The sequence below is a fragment of the Neospora caninum genome, chromosome X (genome assembly GCF_000208865.1).
Source record: "Neospora caninum Liverpool complete genome, chromosome X".
Classification (NCBI taxonomy): domain Eukaryota; phylum Apicomplexa; class Conoidasida; order Eucoccidiorida; family Sarcocystidae; genus Neospora; species Neospora caninum.
In genome coordinates, this window is record NC_018396.1 from 3393142 (window position 1) to 3412022 (window position 18881).

The window sequence follows — 18881 nt, forward strand, 5'->3', positions numbered from 1 at the left end:
TTGTCAGCCCAGACCAGTTGTGGTGAATGCTGCTGGTCTTTCCTCGTGGTGCATCAACCGAGACATGTCTGTTGAGAGCTCAACTTCAGAAAGACGCCCGCACAAACAAAGCAGCTCGGCCGTGGATGGGGCTAGGTGATTGTGAATTCACGGCACACCATTGTAGGAGTCACTACTACTCAGTCTTCCAAGAACTATAGGGGGACACGTCGGCTTACGCCAGGTGTGGTCTCGTGCACCGTTCTTTTTCAGTCGCGAGTACCTAAAAGAGGTCGCGCTTTTGGAGGTTTTGACCAGACGTAACCCGCGCCCTGCGGCAGCTGGAACGGAGCCACGGTGCACAAGATGGTCCACCTTTCGTCGTGGACGCTAGCGGAAGGCCTTCGCCGGACTTGGCATTGTGCAGGCGAGAGGCCTCTATCAATTTGTTTCATAGCGACGGGCATCCCACAGTTACGTTTGCCACAGTACCAGCTATGGCCAGCGTCCACTCCTGCACTCCCACTGCGTCTCGCCACGCATGGAAAACCACCACGAACACATTATTGCTCATCCTCGGCTGCACTACAGTCTTTGCACCTGGTTCGACACTGGTGTCGGAGACGTAGTGACATCGAAATTATGTCTCATCGAATTCATGGGACCCTGCCAAGGAGAAGGCTCAAATCTAAACACAGCCATTGACAGTTTGGTTGCACTACGGTCGGCGGTACCATTCATGGCCTAATTACTGGCACCAATTGGCAACCGTGTACGTTCAGGCACCTGTTCCCAAGTAGAGCGTTGGCCTGAGAGTGGCAGGCGGCGATGGCGCATCAAAATACATTATCGGCTTCCGGACATTGCAGGCCCTTTCAGCGGCGCGGAACACGGGCAGAGCACAAGAATGAAACAAAGACCTCCGCAGAACAAAAACTTCTAGGATTCGTCTGGCATACAAAAAGCGGAGAGCCGACACAGCAGCTGGCTTGAGAAGCCCTGCGCGATGGCCGCTGCAAAAAGAAGACACGCACGAAAGGCCTGATTTTGCAATCTGTCTACCGCCGATGCTGCAAAGAACAAGCAGTCTTGTGTGGTTGTGAGACCGTTGAATTTTGCTATCGCAGAGAAAGGGTGGCCCTATGCAAATGAGCGCGGAACACGCTAAATCCGTAACGTAACGGTGTATACTTCAGAACGTGCGATTCACTGTTCTTCTGCCATGTGTCCGCTTACCTATAGAAGGCCTCAATGCTAAACAAAAGAATGACACCGCAGCAATCGGGTGTGAACTTGCCGGTGTCCGCCAATAGTGCAACCTTGGCTCGAGCATCTTGCCCAAGGTCGCCAACCCCAGGCTCGTCAACCCCCCGTGCTGAGCTGCCATTAGGCAACACCACATTCATTGAAGGGATGCACGACCGCGACCGAGAGGGCAAGACACTCATCATCACCTTCTCCTCAAGGGTGCCCGGCTCCGGAACCTAATCGAACCGCGCAGACAGACAAAATGTGACGCCGCAACTCTCAGACAAGGTCTGCAACCCAGGGCGCCCGATCGCCCCTTGCAGGCCACTGGTGGAGGCACGGTGGACTTGCAGGCCTCTGCAAACAGTCACGAACGAATGCACCATCACCGTCAGCCGTGCTTACCTTTTTCAGAAATCGCAGGCTTCCTTTAGTCCATAGCATCGTCGAGATCAAAGCAGCAAGCGCCTCTGCGTCGGCAGCTCGACACCCTTGTGTTTCCTCGTCGGCACCTGTTGCTGCGGCCACGCAGTCTAGGACTTGATACGTACAGCGGCATTCGTCTCCACGTGCGCTACACGAGTTTGGCCTTTGTGTCGACGTTTTTGACCCCTGAAGTCTTTCCAGCTTGAAGACAAGGAGGTAGCTGGCAAGACAAAAGCGCCAAACAAAGTAGAAACGCGTGTTTCGGACGGACGCCTGCGCCTCACAGTAGAACTCGTGCGGCGGGCGACATGTCAGTTTATCACTGCCACCAACCGAGAAGCTTTCGTTTGCATTCTCCCCGGTTTTGGGCCACGTGTGGGTGTAACGAAGTGTCAGCGCGTCGTAACAGGCACAGCCCCCGCCAAGCGACTTTCTGTACGCTTCAGGGTTACCCTTGCAAGAACCGACGACAATCTGTTATGTTTTTTAAACAGACTCGCCGATGACCCTCTATAGGTCCCTATCGCAGAATACCAGAATCGCCGACTCCCAAACGGAGAAAGAAAGCCACTGGCCACACAAAACCTTGTTCAAACATGGCTGGAACTTACGCGGTGAAATGCCCGTACAGAGGAATCAAGAAGTACGCCTCAGCCGCTGGTTCCCCAGGTGCATCGTCCGCACTGGCTGCCGTCATGCGGTTCCACAAACGCTGAAAATGAAGCCCCTGCGAAACGCACATAAAGGACGATCAACCGCAACTCATCTGGAGGATGACAAATAAGTGGATGCATTGGTCGTCGCGGGACGAAAGCCAGAGGCGCCGGATGCCTGCCTTTATACTTACAGGAAGGGATTTCCTGCAGCTCCCCAGTAGCATGTGAACGCAGAGCCATCACCCGGAGAATACCGGCTTGTTATGATCGATAAAGCAGTCACACAAACGGAGCCTCTCTCCTCTAGAAACACTGAGGCATGTGAATTGTAGATTCTTGCCTCTTTAACGGGAAGGGAACGGCGGTGGCTTCAGAACTTACAGCGTCCTGGACGAGCTGCAGCACCACCGTCTGCATGCGTGGACTTCGCCAATCTAGGATTCCGTCTGCTACGTGGACGGCATCCACGCAGTGAACAAGTGGCTGAAATAGCAAGAGACAGCAACACACGACGCGACCTAGAAGGCACGCTGCATTTCGGTAGCCAGAAAAAAGCGGCACACGAAAGACAGGGGCCGCGAGGAGCCGGTCTTTTTGGGTGACCAGCAGCAGCTTTGTGAAGCGAAACAACAGTACTCGGCGAAGAGAGCGTGCGAACCCCCCGTCTCTGCGGCTCTCTGTCTTAACGCGTGCCTCCTTCGACACGGGACCTACGTGTCGCGAAACGCGTGGAGCACAGTATCTTGCTCGTTCGTGGTCCGTGCTGCGGAAGAGTTGCACTCTTCAAGTACGATGCACGTTCCAAGAGGTATCACAGAAAACGCCCTGTTCCACGCACGCCTTTTCGGCTTTGAGCAAATATTTACGCGGCAACTCGCCGTCCGGCCTCTACACCGTTTCTCCGCACCTGTCTTAGTGCTGGGTTTCCTGTCTCCGACGCTTCTGACGAACAATTCGCGGTAGGATGAGAAGGGCCAATAGACGACTCCTCGGTAACCCCGAGCGAAACGAAATCCATGGTGTTGAGCATCGCCGCCAGCATGTCGATACACTGCAGACCGCCACAAAAGGCAAACGATAGAACCATTGTGAGAGCCGTAGTCCCCGCATTTGTTTATCTGCTTCTACGAGCCTTTCCTCCCATTTAAAACCTGCCGCGCCGAGAAAGTAAAAGTTTCCGTTGACGGCGGAAGATGTCTCTTTCGAGCAGAGAGAGCGGCCGGGACCGCTTTCGGCTTGAGAGTGGATCTCTCCGTCGCTAACGTTTGAACATCCGTCACAGGAAAATTTCGAAAACTGCACGCGCCAACTCCGATGCAACTCGCAATTCAGCCCCAAAACCCTACTCGACGTCTGCTTGGCGGCACGCCTTTCCAGCGGAGCAGTTCGCACGGCTGAAACTGAACCGTCGATAACGGTCCATGAGGGGGAATGCCTCGCGATGTCAAAGTCGACTGCGCAAATGGGAGCGCAGAAATGACACCAGAAAAAGGCTGTCCCGTGCCTTGCGTTGCCTATCCATCTCTTGTCCGCTCTCTCCGCTTAGCTCACCTCGATGCGGGGTGTTTGCCCCGGAAACAGGGAGGATAGAATCTCCAGGAAATCCTCGGTCAGGACCGACGGCTCAGACCTGAACGGCCCACCTAACTCTTTCTCGACTTCTTCCACAAGTGCGAGTGTATGGGGTTTCACCGCCACTCCCGTGTCCGCCGCCAGCCCACGATTGCCACATGAGTCGTCTGGTTGCTGGAAGAGTGTCTGAATAGCCAACTGCCATCCTTTTAGTTCCTCCTCCCCGTGGACTCCGTACCCAAGCAATGAGCTCCAGGAAACGCCTGTTCGTCCCTCAGTCTCCTCTTCTACAGACAGCGACCGCCCTTTGCTCGGCGTCGCTTCCGCCCGTTCGACAACTCTCCACAGCTCTGTGCCGTCGCCGAGCCGGTTGACGCGAAAGAACTCTCTCTCCACGCGCGCGCCCTCGCGATTCTTCCTCGCCCACTTTGATTTCCGCGCAGGTTCTCCTGCACAACACTCTGGCGGATCCGAGGAAGAGACGGCCTGTCTCTGAGCTTCGCGGGAAGGGGAAAGGAACACACCGGAGGGCTCCGCATAACGGTCTCCGTTCTGCAGACAAAGATATGTTCGAGCAAGCTCTTGAGTCTCGGTGTCTAGACACCGAGCCCGTTCAACCGCACGTCCGAGGGCCAGGCGCGCGTCCCGAGGGAGAAGCCGCCACATGCCACTCCAACCCGCATGCGTTTGCGCTTCTGAGAGGGCGCTCGCGCTGAGCGCGGCCTGCTCGCGCCAAAACCGGGACGCAGCCATCTTCCCTTCGTGCTTCACCTTCGCGTTGTGGAGGCGGAAGTCCAGGTGGCCAAGGGACAATGCAGACAAGAACTCAGGTGTAGGGGCAGTTGCGAAAGCGAGGCGGCCGGAGTCGGGCCCACACACCGGCTGTCGATATGACGAGAGGACGGCTTTCAGCTGCCGCAAAACATTCAACAAAAAAACAAAGCTCTCGAGTTTCTCGCGGTGGCCGAGGACACTCGCGTTAAAGGCAAAGAGAAGCCCGCCCCGCTCAGTTTGACTGATGTCTTTCCTTCGTGTGGTCTCGGCGTGCTTCGGGGCCTCCGAAAGTTCGCCTGCGGGCGTGCCCGCACTGCCTATCTTCCCTTCTCCTTGACTCGGACCAACCCCCACGAGTGCCCGTGAAGATCCCTCCACGCGAGACTCCGCTGGTGGCGTCTGCGCCGCGCCTGAAAGCGCAAACGACGTGCCCGCTGGCTCGGCCTTCTCAGCGTTCGCGTCCGGTGATTCGCCTCGACCCGCAGCACCCTGCGCCGTTTTGGGTTCGGAATCCACTTGGCTGGTTTCCACCGCGGAGGCAGCGGGCGAGCCGCGGAGGCGCGAAACGTTGCCATCGCCGATAGAGGAAGGGATCCTGTTTTGAGCGGTCGAAGGCGAGTTACTTGAGTCGAACGATGCCTGAGAACTGGCCACCGAAGACGCAAGATTCCTTTCGCCTGCGTGGGCTTCTTCCCTTTCTTCACGCAAGAGGCCGTCCGCCGCGCCTTCCTCTGCTGCGTCTGAGCAGATGTCGTCGTCCGCATAGATTCGCACCAGCTCTTCCAGCGACTGTGCGACTTCCTCCGACGTAAAATGCCGAACAAAGGCCGGGGACAGCAGTCTCTCTCTTTGCTGAATCGCCATGGCACCGCGACACTCCTCGCTCCAACGGGGTGACAAATCGTCGAGACGCCCTCTACCTGTTTCGCGAGCGGTATCGCTGTCTTGTCGGTCGTCGCTCGCGGCAACAGCCTCAGACTCCTCGTCTCTCGGCACGCCGATCCACGGGTCTAGGGCGTAGTCAGAGTCGTCGAGACTTCGTCTCCTCTTTTGCACTGAAAGCAGCCGCTCTTGGCCGCTACGGCACGCGCGCGCGTCGGTCGAGGCTCTTGCGAACCAGGCTTCGCTGTCTGCTCGCGCATCGAAATACCCCAAAGCGTGCATGCCCATGCCTGCTTCGTTCGACGTGAGAAACCTCTTTGCAGGAGGAACGTGATGGTGCCAAACGCCTCCTCTCTGCAACTCGTCTCGTGCGTCGCCTCTTCCGTTCGTCCTGTGCGACACGGACGGGTCCAGGGGCGAGGTGGACGAACAAGAACGATGCGGCACGAAATCAGACACAGCCTCGGCCCGCGCCGACAGCGGCAGTTGGCGTTTCGAGGCATCGGCGCGCTCCGGCAAATCCCGTTCGCCGCTCGAGGTCGAGGCGTCTCTCCTCCCCTGCACGAGCTTTCTGAGCCAGCGGCTGGCGAGCGCCACGGGGCCCTGTCCAGCGTCGACACCCTCCGGTGTCTTGACAGCCCCTGGGGCGCTCTCCGCAAGGTCCGTTGTCTGCTCGTGAGCGCCTTCACCGACAGTTGACGCAGCGACGCCACTCACGTCAGAAGGTGCGCCGTCCCAAATCTCTCCACCTGCTCCAGCAGGACACACCGACGCGTCTTGCGCCTCTTCGTGAGGCTCTTCTTCCCCGCTGTGTGTCGCGCTTGGCGCCGTCCGGTTCAGCGAAGCCGCGCCTGAAGGCGGGAGGACCGCACCTCCAGAGACACCCGCAGCCTGAGAGAACGACGGCGTTCTTGACGCGGGAAATCGCACAGTCGCCGCTGCGAGCTGAGCAGCCGCTTGATGCTGGAACGCTTGCACCACTCTGTCGGTCGAACTGAGCGAGAGAGGGTGTCCCGGGGAGCCTGCAGGCGTGAACGCGCGGCGGTACGGATCGCACCGGGCGTCTGGGCCAGTGCGCGACGGCAAAACCGCGGGCTGCGTCAGGGACACGGGCAGCGACACGGACGAGTCGTCGACATAGCGAGGGAAGTCCCTGTCGGTCGCCGGGGAGACGGAAGAAAAGCCGTGAACTGAAGAGACGCCGGACGACGGTGTGCGAGGTCGAGACCCCAGCGACGGGAGAGAGGCTGTGGAAGACGGTCCAAGTCGCCGTCGCGAGCGGCGAACGGCGCGCCAACCCAACGCTGGACTGGGGCTGCTACGACGGCCGAGAACATGCGGCGCGTGCTGGGATCTCCCAGACGAAGCTACCGAGCCGCCCGACGTCGAGGACAGAAGCGAGACGGGTCGGAGAGAAGAGTGGGGGACGGGGGGGAGTCGGCGCGAAGGCGACGGGCGGGCGGATGCCCCCGGAGTGTACAGGTGGGCGTACACCTGACCGAGGGATAGCTGACTCTGCCGTTGCCGTCTTTGCTCGGCCAGCACGCGCCGCGCGAAAGACGGCGAGAGCAGCGACGGCGCAACGGGGACAGCAGGGCCGGCTCCAGAGCCGAAAAGAGACGCTTCAGATGCCGGAGAAACGCCATTCGGACCAGCGAGCGGAAATCGAGGGCCGCCTTCACCAGGTGCGCGACCGCCAGGAGGCGTGAGCAAATGCGCGGCGTCTGCCGCAGAAAAGTCGAGTACGCCCTCTGGAGCATGCGGAAACGCCCGCGCCGACTGAGGAGATGATCTGCCCAAGACACTACGCTGAGCTGTGGAGAAAGACCGGTCGGAAGAGGAAGCCAACGAGCTGTGACCGTGGACGACCGGCGAGGCACCACCCGGCGCAGCGGCGCAGGGAAAGAGAAACGGTCTTTCGAGTTCAGCAACGGCGGATGCGCTGCGGTCACATGCCGCATTCGGCTGGGCCAGACGCGGCGTCTCGTTAGAATCTTCGAAGCGGCAGGACGCCGCCCACGCGCCTTCCTGGGGCGGGACGCGCGCCCCGTCAGACGCTCGACGCATGATGAAACGAGGGTCTACAGAACCCCAGCGTTACAAAACGGTTGAAGAGCTGAAAGCAAGTGAAAAGAAACAAACCCAGCACAGAGGCACAGCTGGTCGCCAGAAGAGAGATGCGAAGAATTTTTTGCACACTGGGAGTGAGAAGCAGAGCTGGCCTGGAGCACTTCGGCACACTGGACTCGCCGGTGACAAGGCCTTTGTTCTGGCCCTCAATCGTTTCCTAAGGCGTTCAAAAACTCAACAAACGGTACAAAACCGGAAGGACCGGCTGTACCCTGGACGCTGGTACACGGCAGGAGCCCCCAAGCGCACAGAGGCTGGTTCGGACTTCAGACACGGCCCTCTTCTGTTGCTCGGGGGCAGGCAGGCATTTCGCAGGAAAGAAAGGCCGTCGACACTGCCACAGGGTGATACGGAGGAGTGATGGTATTCGCTGACGGCGAAGACGGACCGTGTCCCCGATCCAGTAGGACATGCAAAACCCCGGCCTGCGATAATCCACGCGTAGCATGATACGGAGGGGGACCGATGTGCAGCGAACGCGCTGCTCACAAACTACACCGTGGCAGGAATCTTCTTGGCAGTTGCCAGCAGACTCCCAGACGTGCGCACTGCGGGGAAAAGTAGAACAACGTGGTTAGTCGGGATGTCTCCCGAAAAATTAACCAAGACGGGGGCGGTAGAAGCGGGGGAAGGACGCACACGTCGCCGTGCTTCTAGGAACGCTGCAGATTTCGTACCGGAAAGCAAGGGGTGGTCAGCGGGTGTCGGTTAGTTCACGGAAACAAAAAACGGTGCGCGTTTCTGAACAGCAAGGTGAAACTATAGTGGACACGGCGGAGACAAGGTAACAGTTGGAAGATCGGAACGAAACTCGTGTTATGCCGCGGAAGGAGCAAAGAAGTACGGCGATGGAAAGAACGGAGGGACGGCAAAATGGGAAAAAAGTCGCAGGAATGTCACAGAACAGGATGCTCCTGTGACTTCCTGGAAAAGTCAAGGGTAGCAGCCGTATGTTCGCACAACACATGCACAGGGGGGAGCATGGCGGCTAGTATGTGACATACTCCCGAGGAGCTGTGCGCGAAGACACAATATTTCCACATGCTCCATCGTTCGAAATCATCGGCGGAATGAGCTCCGACAGGCAAACGACGCAGGATTTCGAAAAAAGCTCCTTGCTGCATTCTTGACACGTTCAAACTCCCGCCAGTTTTTGTCGTCCTCGGAGTCGTCTCAAAACGACATGTCCCTGTTCCCGCTTCTCCACGCACAAACTCGATTCGCTTACGAGCCACATCAGTTCTTCGCCCTTGAGTCGTCACACTCCCCACATGCAGGAGTCGAAATAGTTAGGCAATGTAACTTTTAAAGAGCGGTAGTCCTGGTGTTCTGGTGTTGTAAATCTGCAAAATAGTGGAACGATCCGCGCCGGTCGGGATCTGAACCCCGCTTCTGACAGCAGCACGGCATGTGTGGTAGGCACGTGAATTGGGCTCGGCCGTCCTGTAGGCCTCGAAAGGCGAATTTTTCGCAACACGAATTTGCAGCGCAGGGAAAGAACAACGTTATAGTTCCACATCGCACTTCGTGAAAGAATTCGTCTCTTAAAAAACGGTAGGGTGTATGATCTCTCCACGCGGCATGTCAACCGTACGTGCTTCTACTAATTGAGTAGTCTCTTGCGCGTACGGGAGGTCACCGCCTCTTCGCCTTCTTGAATGTCAACGGCGAATTCATTTAGCCCCCAAAAAGAGACTGGTTGCACATTTCCCTCCCCAGCCGGTCCAACACGCAGCCAGCAAATCACCGCTTCGCCAGCTGTCGAATGCCTCCAATATATGTGGGTGTAGATCGAGGGATGTCAGAGATCGAGATGAACCCTCGGGGGAATCGCCCTCAGAATGAACGTACGGAGGACAATGAAACCTGAACATGATTAGCCTGGAAGACAGCCACCAGTGCCTTCCACGAACTAAACCGTCCGTCTTTCGTGGGATTGTATCAAACACTTGGCAGAGGCCAGACTACCTTTTTCAAGGCATTTCGGCCGTTTTTCTTCTCTGATTCCAGTGTGGCTTACTTCGGCGTACGATTCCGGCAGCCATGCCGCAGCCACACGCTCCTCAACAGCATGAGCAAGAGCGCGTTTGCAGCCGCGACTGCGACGTGAATCTTTCCGTTAACAGGATCGGTGAGAGGAATCACTGGGTCCACGATCCGATCGTGTCAATTTGCAGCAAAACGGGGTGACCACACTTTACACAGATTCACGAAAGACGGTCACCTGGCAGTGATGAGCGTGACACGCAGAGTAACGAGTTAGCTGAATTGATTGCCAGCACTCCCATATGTCCTTTTAGGGCGATCGTCATTGTCATTCTGCAGTAGAAGTGCGTTCGTTTGCCAAGGAGAAGTCCTGACACAGATCAGAACCAGCATTGAATCCTCGGAAACTCGGACTGTGTACGAGAGTCACAACCTACAGGCCTGCAAGGACAGGAGGGCTTTTCCTGTGTGTCTCACTTCTGTGGTGATTTATTCGTTCACGAAACGAGAAGCCTGATTCGAGAACGTCGAGCCCCGGCAATATCTGTTGCAGGCCTTCAGAAACGTCGAACAACTGGACCGTCAGAAAACCATGGCGAAGGGCAAACTTGAGCCTCATAGGTTTGCTGGCTGCCAACCCGAGAACGATTCATGCAAAGCTCGCGAATGTAACACTTGAGAGACTCGAAACCGCTGGACTGGATGCTCTGTTTTCCGGTGTACCCCTTCTGGTCATTTTTGCGTGGCCCCCGCCTTTCTCTATCCTACTATCAGAAATGGGCATTTGATGAGCCAGTGAAGGCGAACGAGCGGCCAGAAAAACGGTATAGTGTGTTACTCCCTCGACCGCCTCCATCCGTGCATTTTCTTTCACATGGTATACACATTTGCTGTTTCCTCCGAGAGGCCGGCGTCGTGCGTTCTGGTGGTGCACAGGGATGGGAGGAGTTTCTCGACGAGACCAAGCGACACATGCGGGAAGGTATTTGAGTTGAAGAACGGGTGAAGCCTGCATGACTCTGTGAATCCAGTTTGTGTGCTTATTGGTAGGCCGTACGGGAAGTCGTGAGGCCGTCGAAGTCCACTGAACTTGTTCGACGGACTCACTGAATCGGCCCTCTCTTTTCGCTGGGTGGTACTTGGCCCGTATTCACTACTGCCTCCGTCCCTTTCATGGCTGGCAACGCCCTGTCTCTTCTTTCCCTCCCTTTTCTCCTCTGGGAAATTCCTTCTTTTTAGGGGAGAAAAACAGGTGGGTACCGGTCTCACATTTTCCCCAAAGATTCTCTCTGACCGCGCCCTCCAAGTTTGGCTACTCGTTGGGCACAAGCTGCTAGCGCCGGGCGATCTCACGCGCAGGCCAGCTGCGACTCTGCTCATCCAATCCTGTGTCTCTCTCCTGTGCCGGCCAAGCACACGCGAAATTTCGCGTTTTCTCTACCCCAGACAGAAAAAGAAGGCGGCTTCTCGTGTCGATGGGTCACAAGTCACCCGAAAAGAACGATGTGCCACATTAAACTCTACCTGGAAAGTATCGTTCGCGTGTGCCGGGGGCCGCCTGCGGCCACGACCTTTTCTGACGACGACGCAGGACACAAATTCACGAACTATATTGAGAATGATACCTTTTCCGCATGATGGCTCGTGACAAAAGAGGACGGGACGGATGACCATTTTTAGCTTTTACTACCAGTTGTTCATGTCGCTTTTTCTGGGGCTTCAAAGAGGTAGCGGGCGCCCGGGAACTCCTCGACGGTGAAACGGCTTCTCAGCGCAGCATCTTAGCAAGATCCTTCTGTACGTGTGCGAAAACCTTCTCTTACTTTCTTTCCCATTGCCTTTTTTCCCGGTTGCACTCTAAAAGGTATGTGTGCATTTATCTTTCGCGCAAAGTGTCTGTACTTTTCACGCCCAGCTCGTGTACCCAGGGGGCCTGGTTGGAGAGGCTCACACGTTCGCTGGACAAGACTTTGCTGCGAGACTGAGTACGAAGGGGATATTTCCTGGTTCGCAGCTCCGATATTTTCTTTTGACAAGGTGGTACGGGCTTCGTGAAGCTTGTGTATTGTCTCTTTTTCGTGTCGGAGCAGAGGATTTCTTCGCTCCTGCCGTTCCGCGACGAGCGTACTACCCTAACCTCCGGTGTGCCACACTTTGTTGGAATGGGCGAAAGCCGTTTTTATCTCGCGAGGGGGGGAGGAAGGAAAGGGAACGGAGCTCTACTGCACCATTTTTTGCTTGGCCTGAACGGATCGGCGTAAACTGCGCACCTTGGTGAACAGCCGTTCCTCAGGGCTGTAGAGCAGAAAACTTCAACCGCGGGTCTCCGGTTGGCCGAATCAGTTCAGCCTTCGTAATCCCAGCGCGGTGAAGAGCTGAGCAGCCGCTTGACTTCCAGCCGCAGTCTAGCAGGCAAGGGAACTCCGTCAGACGCACTACCGTAGCTGTGCGTCTGCACAGATACCCCGGCGGTTTTTCGTGGCACGTCTACGGATTGCGCTCTCGACTCCCCAAGCCGACAGGTGACTGTGCAGCATCTTCCGCCGTCGCAGTCGGTGGTTCGACGCGTTCCGGTTTTTTTTCAAAGGTGTAGGGCGGTTCCATGGTTTCGCGTTCCTCGTCCGTAGGGTACGCAGACGCGGTGCTGGAGTTGTCAACGTTGTGTATTCGGGGTCGGCCAACGCATCACGCTTTCTGACATACCCCTCCATTCATTCGATGCAGTTGAGACCCAGAGCTCCTTCTGCGGGTGTTCCGCAAACGTTCGCTTGCCTGCGCGGGGGTCATGGCACCGCAACATCTATTTTAGGGGAGTCCAGACTGTAAAGGCGGCGTCATCCTCGCATCCCCACGGGAACTGTCAATTTTGGATTCCTCGTTCCATCTGGTTCATGCCCAAACCGCAGAGGGAACCAGGCAAAATCGACCTTCTTCCAAACTTTTCCGTCGCGTGCTCCCCCCCTGTGTCTTTCCGTGTTACCATCTGCTTGTTTCTGCCGGTTCGTCCGGTTGTGCGCCGCGTGGCTTTCGCGCTCTTTTGGCGCTTGACTGTTCACCCGTTCTATCGCGGCAGGCGTCCCGCCCTTCCCAGACCGAGGTTACCGGCCGTGGTCCTCACTGCGTCGGGTAGGCTTCATCTCGCTGGTGGGGACTCTCAGACCGTCAAGATGCAGAAGGGACACGGCAGCGTGGCGTACGCCCAGCAGGATACCATGGCGGACTATGTGCAGAATATTCTCTTCGAGAGGAACCGGGCGGTTTTCGAGGTAGGCAAGGGACGGGGCCGCGCGCACTTCATTTCCTGTTTGTTTTCGAAAAAAACAGGTGAAAACTGCAGCAAAAGAGGAATGTGAACACACTGCATCGGCAGCTTACCTCGTTCGAAGAGTCGACGCGCGTCGCCGACGCGCCTTGGGTTGAGACGCCTTAATGCCCCCAAAACTGGTGTTCGTTCACGAGGAACGGTCGGAACAGAATGAGCGCGATGAAAGGTGTACACGGTATTCTCCAAATCGGAGAACGCATGTCGATGCACGCTCACGCATTGAAAGCTCGTCTTTTTAGTCCCGGAGCACTCGGTCTCCACCACGAAGCAGGCACTGTCAACGCCGCAGGAGACAGTTTTTTCGAGAGGCGGAATCTGCCGCGCCTGCGTTCATCCTTCCATTTCGGTGTCGGGAGCGCGGGGCTTCTCCACGAAAGGGCGCTCCTCTTCGTCTTTTTGCTGTCGCTCCGCTTGCTCTCTGTTTTTTCTCCTTTACGACATGGCACGAAGCAAGGCCGCTTTGTCAGTCCTTCGCGCCAGTACCGGATGTCTCTGTTTTCTCGTCCATTCTTCCGGTGCACGCTGAAGCATAAAGAATGACGCGACGGCTGCGTGTCCCGCTGGTCCATATGCGTCCACCTGTGTCCGTCCTTTCTCCTTTCCCCACTCTGGCTTCCTCCAGGCTCGAGCACGGCGCCAAGAGGAGGCGCTGACGTTGGACCTGGTGCGCGCCCAACGGGATCGGATTGAGACTCTGCAGAAGGAACTGCGACAGCTTTCTCAGAATTTCGTGAGTGACGTGTCTCCCCTTTATTCTCCACGCAACGTCTTTCTTCAGAGCGAGAGAGAAGCAGTCTGCCGCGTCGACCCGCCTGTCTCGCGACGCGAGTTCGCTTTGCGTTATGCGCGGCGCCGACTGTCTCCGCAAGCTGTCAGGTTGGTAGTCTCGTTCCAAAAGGACGTTTTCTGGTCCTTCACAGCGTCTCGCATTTTGCATTGAGCCGGTGACTGTTCCTTTTTCCCAGGTTTTTAAACTTTCCCAGTGAGGCAAACACCCTTGGTGGGCGGCGCAAACGCGCCTAAGGAGGCTGTGCATGCCGTAGGAGTCACAAGCGATGTGTCTTCGTGCGAACATAGGCTCCTCTGTATATACTGACGAGTTCTTTTCGACCGGATAGTTAGCTCTGAATTTCGTTCGTCGAGGCCTTTTTCTTTCCTGTTGGGTGCGAGCAGAGACAGGTGTCTGCCAGTCGAGTTTTAAAGCAGGAGAGGACGCAGGCAGTCATCGAGGCCGAAGAGGAATCGAAGCGTCTCCTTCTTCAGGTGAGAGCCCCCATTCGTTCCGTTCATGCACACAGCTGCGCGCACAGACACGTAACTCGCCGCGTCGACCAGTACACGTGGAAGTGTGTTTATATGTGGTCCAGTGTACCTGTGAATTGCATACCCGTACACGTGTGTTGAATTGCGTGACGCGTGGGATATGAAGAGACATCCTTGCGGGAGATCGACGGCGAATACCTTTGAGAAGGGTAGTCTCCCGTTTCGTTCGTGCACTCGCTTCTTTTTCCCGAACCGTTCATCCAGTCAGTCAGTGCAGCCGTTGGGTTCTTTCCCCGCTGCGCTTCTCGCCTTCTCTTGGGGCTTTCCTCACTTTTCGCCTTGTTCTCCAGATTCCCTTCGACGCTTCGTGGCCTCTCGCGGATGCGCGGGTGCCCGGTCCTGCGTTCCCAAGCTGGTTACGGATTTCGCTCTCGGCGTCCGTGCCTTGTGTGCCTGTGCGCAGACTGCCCAGGAGAAAACGGCGTTACAGACGCGGGCGCAGGCGTTGGAGGCGCAATGCCACGCGGCGCAACAAACGGAGCAGCGTCTTCGAGACAAGGTCAACGCCCTGGAGCGCGAGCACGAAGGCCTCCGTGCGCAGCTTGCAGTCGCGGAGCAGAAGAGGAGCGAGTGTGCAACCCAGCTGGCGGAGACCAGCAAGGCCGTCAAATCCCTGCAGAGCGAGGCCGTCGCCGCGCAGTCGGCCGCGGCTCTGCAGGCAGAGGAGGCTCTGAAGCGGGAAGAGGAAATTCGCACGCAGCACGAGACACGCATTGCGGAGTTGGAGGAGCAAGTTGCAGCGTTGGTTACTCAGCTGTCAGCAGCTCAAGCGCAGGCGAAGGATCGCCTCGCCGAGCAAGAGAAGTTGAAGGTGGAAGCCGCGAAAGCGGCGAAAGCGGAACCGCAAGCTAAGGCTGCGTGCGCGTCTGGACAGCCGGAAGCGGAGCGCGCGCCCGAACTGACCATGGAGAGGTTCCGGGCGAAGATGAAGGAGGAAGGCGCCGCGGCACGCCTCCAGTTCGAGGCGAAGCTGAAGGAGGCGGAGGAGCGGTACAGAAAAGACGTCGCCGACGTACGAGCGCTCCTGGAGAAGGAGCGGACGCAGTGGATTCTGCAGAGTGAGGAAGAGAAGAAGAAGCTGTTGGCCGAAGTCGAGGGCGAGAAGGCGAACGTGAGGCGGCGGATGCAGGAGGAGTTTGAGGCGCAGATCCGCGCGGTGGAGAACCAAGCGAAGGCGCGGCAGAAGGAAGCGGACCTCGCAGTGAAGTTGCAGGCGGAGAACGAAGCGCTGCAGAAGGAAGCGGACCTCGCAGTGAAGTTGCAGGCGGAGAAGGAAGCGCTGCAGAAGGAGAAGGCGGCTCTCGAGGCCGCGGCCCAGCGGGAGAAGGAAGAGCTGGAGCACGAGCGCCAGGCGAAGCGGAGCGTCGAGGAGCGGGTCAGCAAGATGGAGCAGGAGAGGAGCAAACTGGAGGAAGAAGTGGTGCGTCTTCGCGAAGAGCGAGACGCGAAGCCTGCGCAGGATCCGTCCGAGGTTGACGAGACAGCGCAGCTGAGCTCGCAACTCGAGACGCTAACGACAGAGACGCAAAGCCTTCGGGAGAAAGTCGCCGCCCTGGAGCAGGAGCAGAAAAAGGTCGAGACCGAGAAGCTGGCGTTGGAGCGGGAGAATGCGCGACTGCAAGAGGAGCTGGGAGAAGACTTGGCCAGCACGTCGGCCAGCGACGGCGACGCTCTGGCCGCCGGCCAGGCGAAGCAGAAGGAGGTCCAGGATCTGGAGGCCGAGTTGGAGAGGACCAGGGAAGAGGTACAAAAGTGGAAAAAGCGCGCAATCCAAGAAAGACATAAACGCAAAGCGGAGCAAGGGACTGCCGGAGAAACAGACGGCGAGACAGGAAAAGACGAGGAGAGAAAAGAAGGAACGGAAGGAACGGAAGGTGAAGGAAAGGAAGGTGAAGGACAGGTAGCGAAGGAAAGTGCAGAGTCAGCTACGCTGCCTGCAGATGAGGCCGACGACGATGAGATTCATTCGATGGACGCACAGGACCTCGTCACGAAGCTTGAGGCAGTGCGCGAAAAATTCAAGGTCGCCAAGTCGGTGTACATGCAGCTGGTGCACAAGCACAACACTCTCGTCGAAAAGTACAATCGACTCCTCGAAATTGTCCAAACCGCGGAAGCGAGGTACGGGTTGACACGCGCAGTCCTCGATATCCATAGTACGTTTCGCTGGCGAAACGGAAGCATACGATTTCTGTGTAGGCCTTCTGTTCCCCAGTCCAGTCTGTTCCGCACCTCGGCGTCCCGCTCCGCCGTCGACTGTACCCGATTCATTCGTTTCGGCTTCTTGGGTACCTCGCAAGCGGCTACCCGAGGACAAAGAGCAGCTCGAAACAGGCCGTTCCCTGCCGGCGGTGTTGCGGCATTTTCTGCGGTGGTTGTGCGTCCTGGCGTCTCTCTTCTGCCACCGGCTTCCGCCGCCAGCGGCGCAGAGAAACGCCTGACAATATTCGCGCCTGGCGCCTTCCCACCTCACTCGTCTGCCTTACACACTGGAGGCTCGGGAAAGGAACACAGTCACGTCTGCTTTCGTTGTACCTTTCCGCGGTTTTGCCCCCGGCTCTCTCGTTGTCGCAGAGATAGCACACGCGCTAGTGTCCACGCCAACTTGGTGAACAGAAGCGGCAAAAAGTGACGGTACCCTGTCGCTGGGTTCCTGCGTGGCGTCAGGGCTTTGCTGCTCTGCGCCACGATGGAGCATCACACAGCCAAGGGAAAAACGCGGTGTCTCCCCCTTGCGTCCGCGGCCCGAGCTCTCCGTTTTCCCCGTGTTCTGCTACCTGAGGTTTTCCTGTCTTTGTGTTTGCTTCACAGCAAGCGAGAGCGCCACAAGGACGGACAGAAGAAGGACCAGGAGAAGGCGAACGAGGAGCCGGAGAGTGCAGGCGGACTGTTTAGCTTGTTCTGGTAGCCGAGCGACTCTGGAAGACTCCCAGACACTGGGGTGCGCATGCACATCTCCGTGTAGAGTCACGCTCACATTCGCTTGCACACGAAACTCCTTTAGGGGTCGCGTCCCAGCACGCAAGGAAAGGCAAACGCGCATGCAGGATACGCCGACTGAGGCGCACAGACCAGCGGCTCGCCACACAACCCAAGCAGAACGAAGTCGGCGTCGGTGTTGCCTCCAATCCTGGCGGAAAGCCTTTCCGCGTCAAGGCTGAGTTCGCTCACTCCCGTTCTCGCGAGCTTAGGATTTTTAGCCTTGTGCGTGGTTCTCTCTCGGGGTTGTTTTACCGCAGTGTCGCTCGCACCCCGCGGCGCCACGCGACCGAGCAACGGTTTTGTTTTTTCGCGTGTGCTTTTTTAATAAGAATCCATGCACACGTGTAGAACGTTTCCGGGGGGACGCAGGTTTAGAGGCGAGACTTGATTTTTTTGTCGTCCGGTACAGGGGGCTCGAGTGCGCGTTCCGTGCGTCAGACAACGGATACAATGGCAGCCCAGATTTTTTCGAAAAGAACAAAGGCGTGAGAGACGAGTGTCTCGGCCGTTCTCCCGTTTTTAGTCGTGGCGGTTCTTGCGAGCGATCGCGGAAGCCACTGAGCGAACGTAAGAACGTTCGCATCCTTTCCTTGCAACTCATATCAAGGTTCGTTGTGATGCCACATAACGTTAGAGAGCAGGGGAGGAGCGCGCGAGAAAGCGCTGGGAACAAGACGGACGGGGCAGATCGGTTGGTACAGAATATCAAACCTAACTCAAATTACCTGAGTTAAAGAATACAGGGTATTCCGTACAGAATGCCATCAGGGAGGAGACTACCAAAGTGAATATCATGATATTCGTACAGCTTCTATACAACTGTTGGTTTTTCAAGTATACGCTGGACACCACTAAACTTAATGCACTTAGCATGATGGTCATGAAAAGCTCGACAGAACGTGGATCCGGTAAAAGACATTCAAGATCTAAACCAGTAGTCCAACAGGATACTGAATATGACTCCAGTTATGAGATTCGGAAGACCAAGTTCCTTACGGTTGCTTTCTCGCGCGTTTCTTCCCTTCCGAACGGTGTTCCGCTTTGTTTGCCTGGACGTGTCTGTGAGTGTGCCATGAGCAACACAGACGTTCTTCCAGGCTAGGGCGGAATACCGAGTCCGAGGCTCCAGCCCTGGGAGACGTCTCAGACTCTCTTGCAATTCTATTTCCCGGCCACCGGCAGTGTCCTCCGCGGTCACGGAAGGACGCTAGACAGAGGCGTGCAGGCGTGTGCGGTACAGGAGCAATTCTTTACTTCTCGCAGGGGACTAACCGACACATTTTTCAGCTGTGAAAAACGCGGTCTGCGTATAACGCAGCTGTGTCTACGAGGAAAGTCGAAAGACTGGAAAGGCAGAAGAGAACATTGCGTTTCGCCGCTCGTAACGAAGAGTGGTTTCTTTCCGTCGCGCGGGTGACGGGTCAGAGTTCGCTTCGGCAGTGGCACAGAGACACAAAGACACACCACATCGAGACACGAAAGATGCACGTGGCCTGGTCTCCTTGCTCTTCAAAGATGGGCGCTTAAAAACAAAAACATTCACCGCAACCGACGTGACTCTCAGGCAGAAGTAAGCAACGGCCAGCACTTATCAAAGG

General features: G+C 57.0%; 2 protein-coding genes across 2 annotated transcripts; one reads left to right on the forward strand and one right to left on the reverse strand.

The window, feature by feature from the left end:
* Window positions 1-757: 757 nt before the first annotated feature.
* NCLIV_048740 (conserved hypothetical protein) lies at window positions 758-7604 on the reverse strand (the record flags this gene model as incomplete). Its single annotated transcript, XM_003884426.1, has 7 exons — window positions 758-992; window positions 1216-1463; window positions 1633-1873; window positions 2265-2380; window positions 2691-2792; window positions 3217-3360; window positions 3861-7604. The coding sequence occupies 7 exons, from the start codon at window positions 7602-7604 to the stop codon at window positions 758-760; spliced, it is 4830 nt and encodes a 1609-aa protein (XP_003884475.1).
* A 5216-nt stretch (window positions 7605-12820) lies between these two features.
* On the forward strand, window positions 12821-17209 carry NCLIV_048750 (AGAP002737-PA, related; the record flags this gene model as incomplete). Its single annotated transcript, XM_003884427.1, has 5 exons — window positions 12821-12919; window positions 13601-13708; window positions 14152-14241; window positions 14705-16422; window positions 17113-17209. The coding sequence occupies 5 exons, from the start codon at window positions 12821-12823 to the stop codon at window positions 17207-17209; spliced, it is 2112 nt and encodes a 703-aa protein (XP_003884476.1).
* Window positions 17210-18881: the final 1672 nt, after the last annotated feature.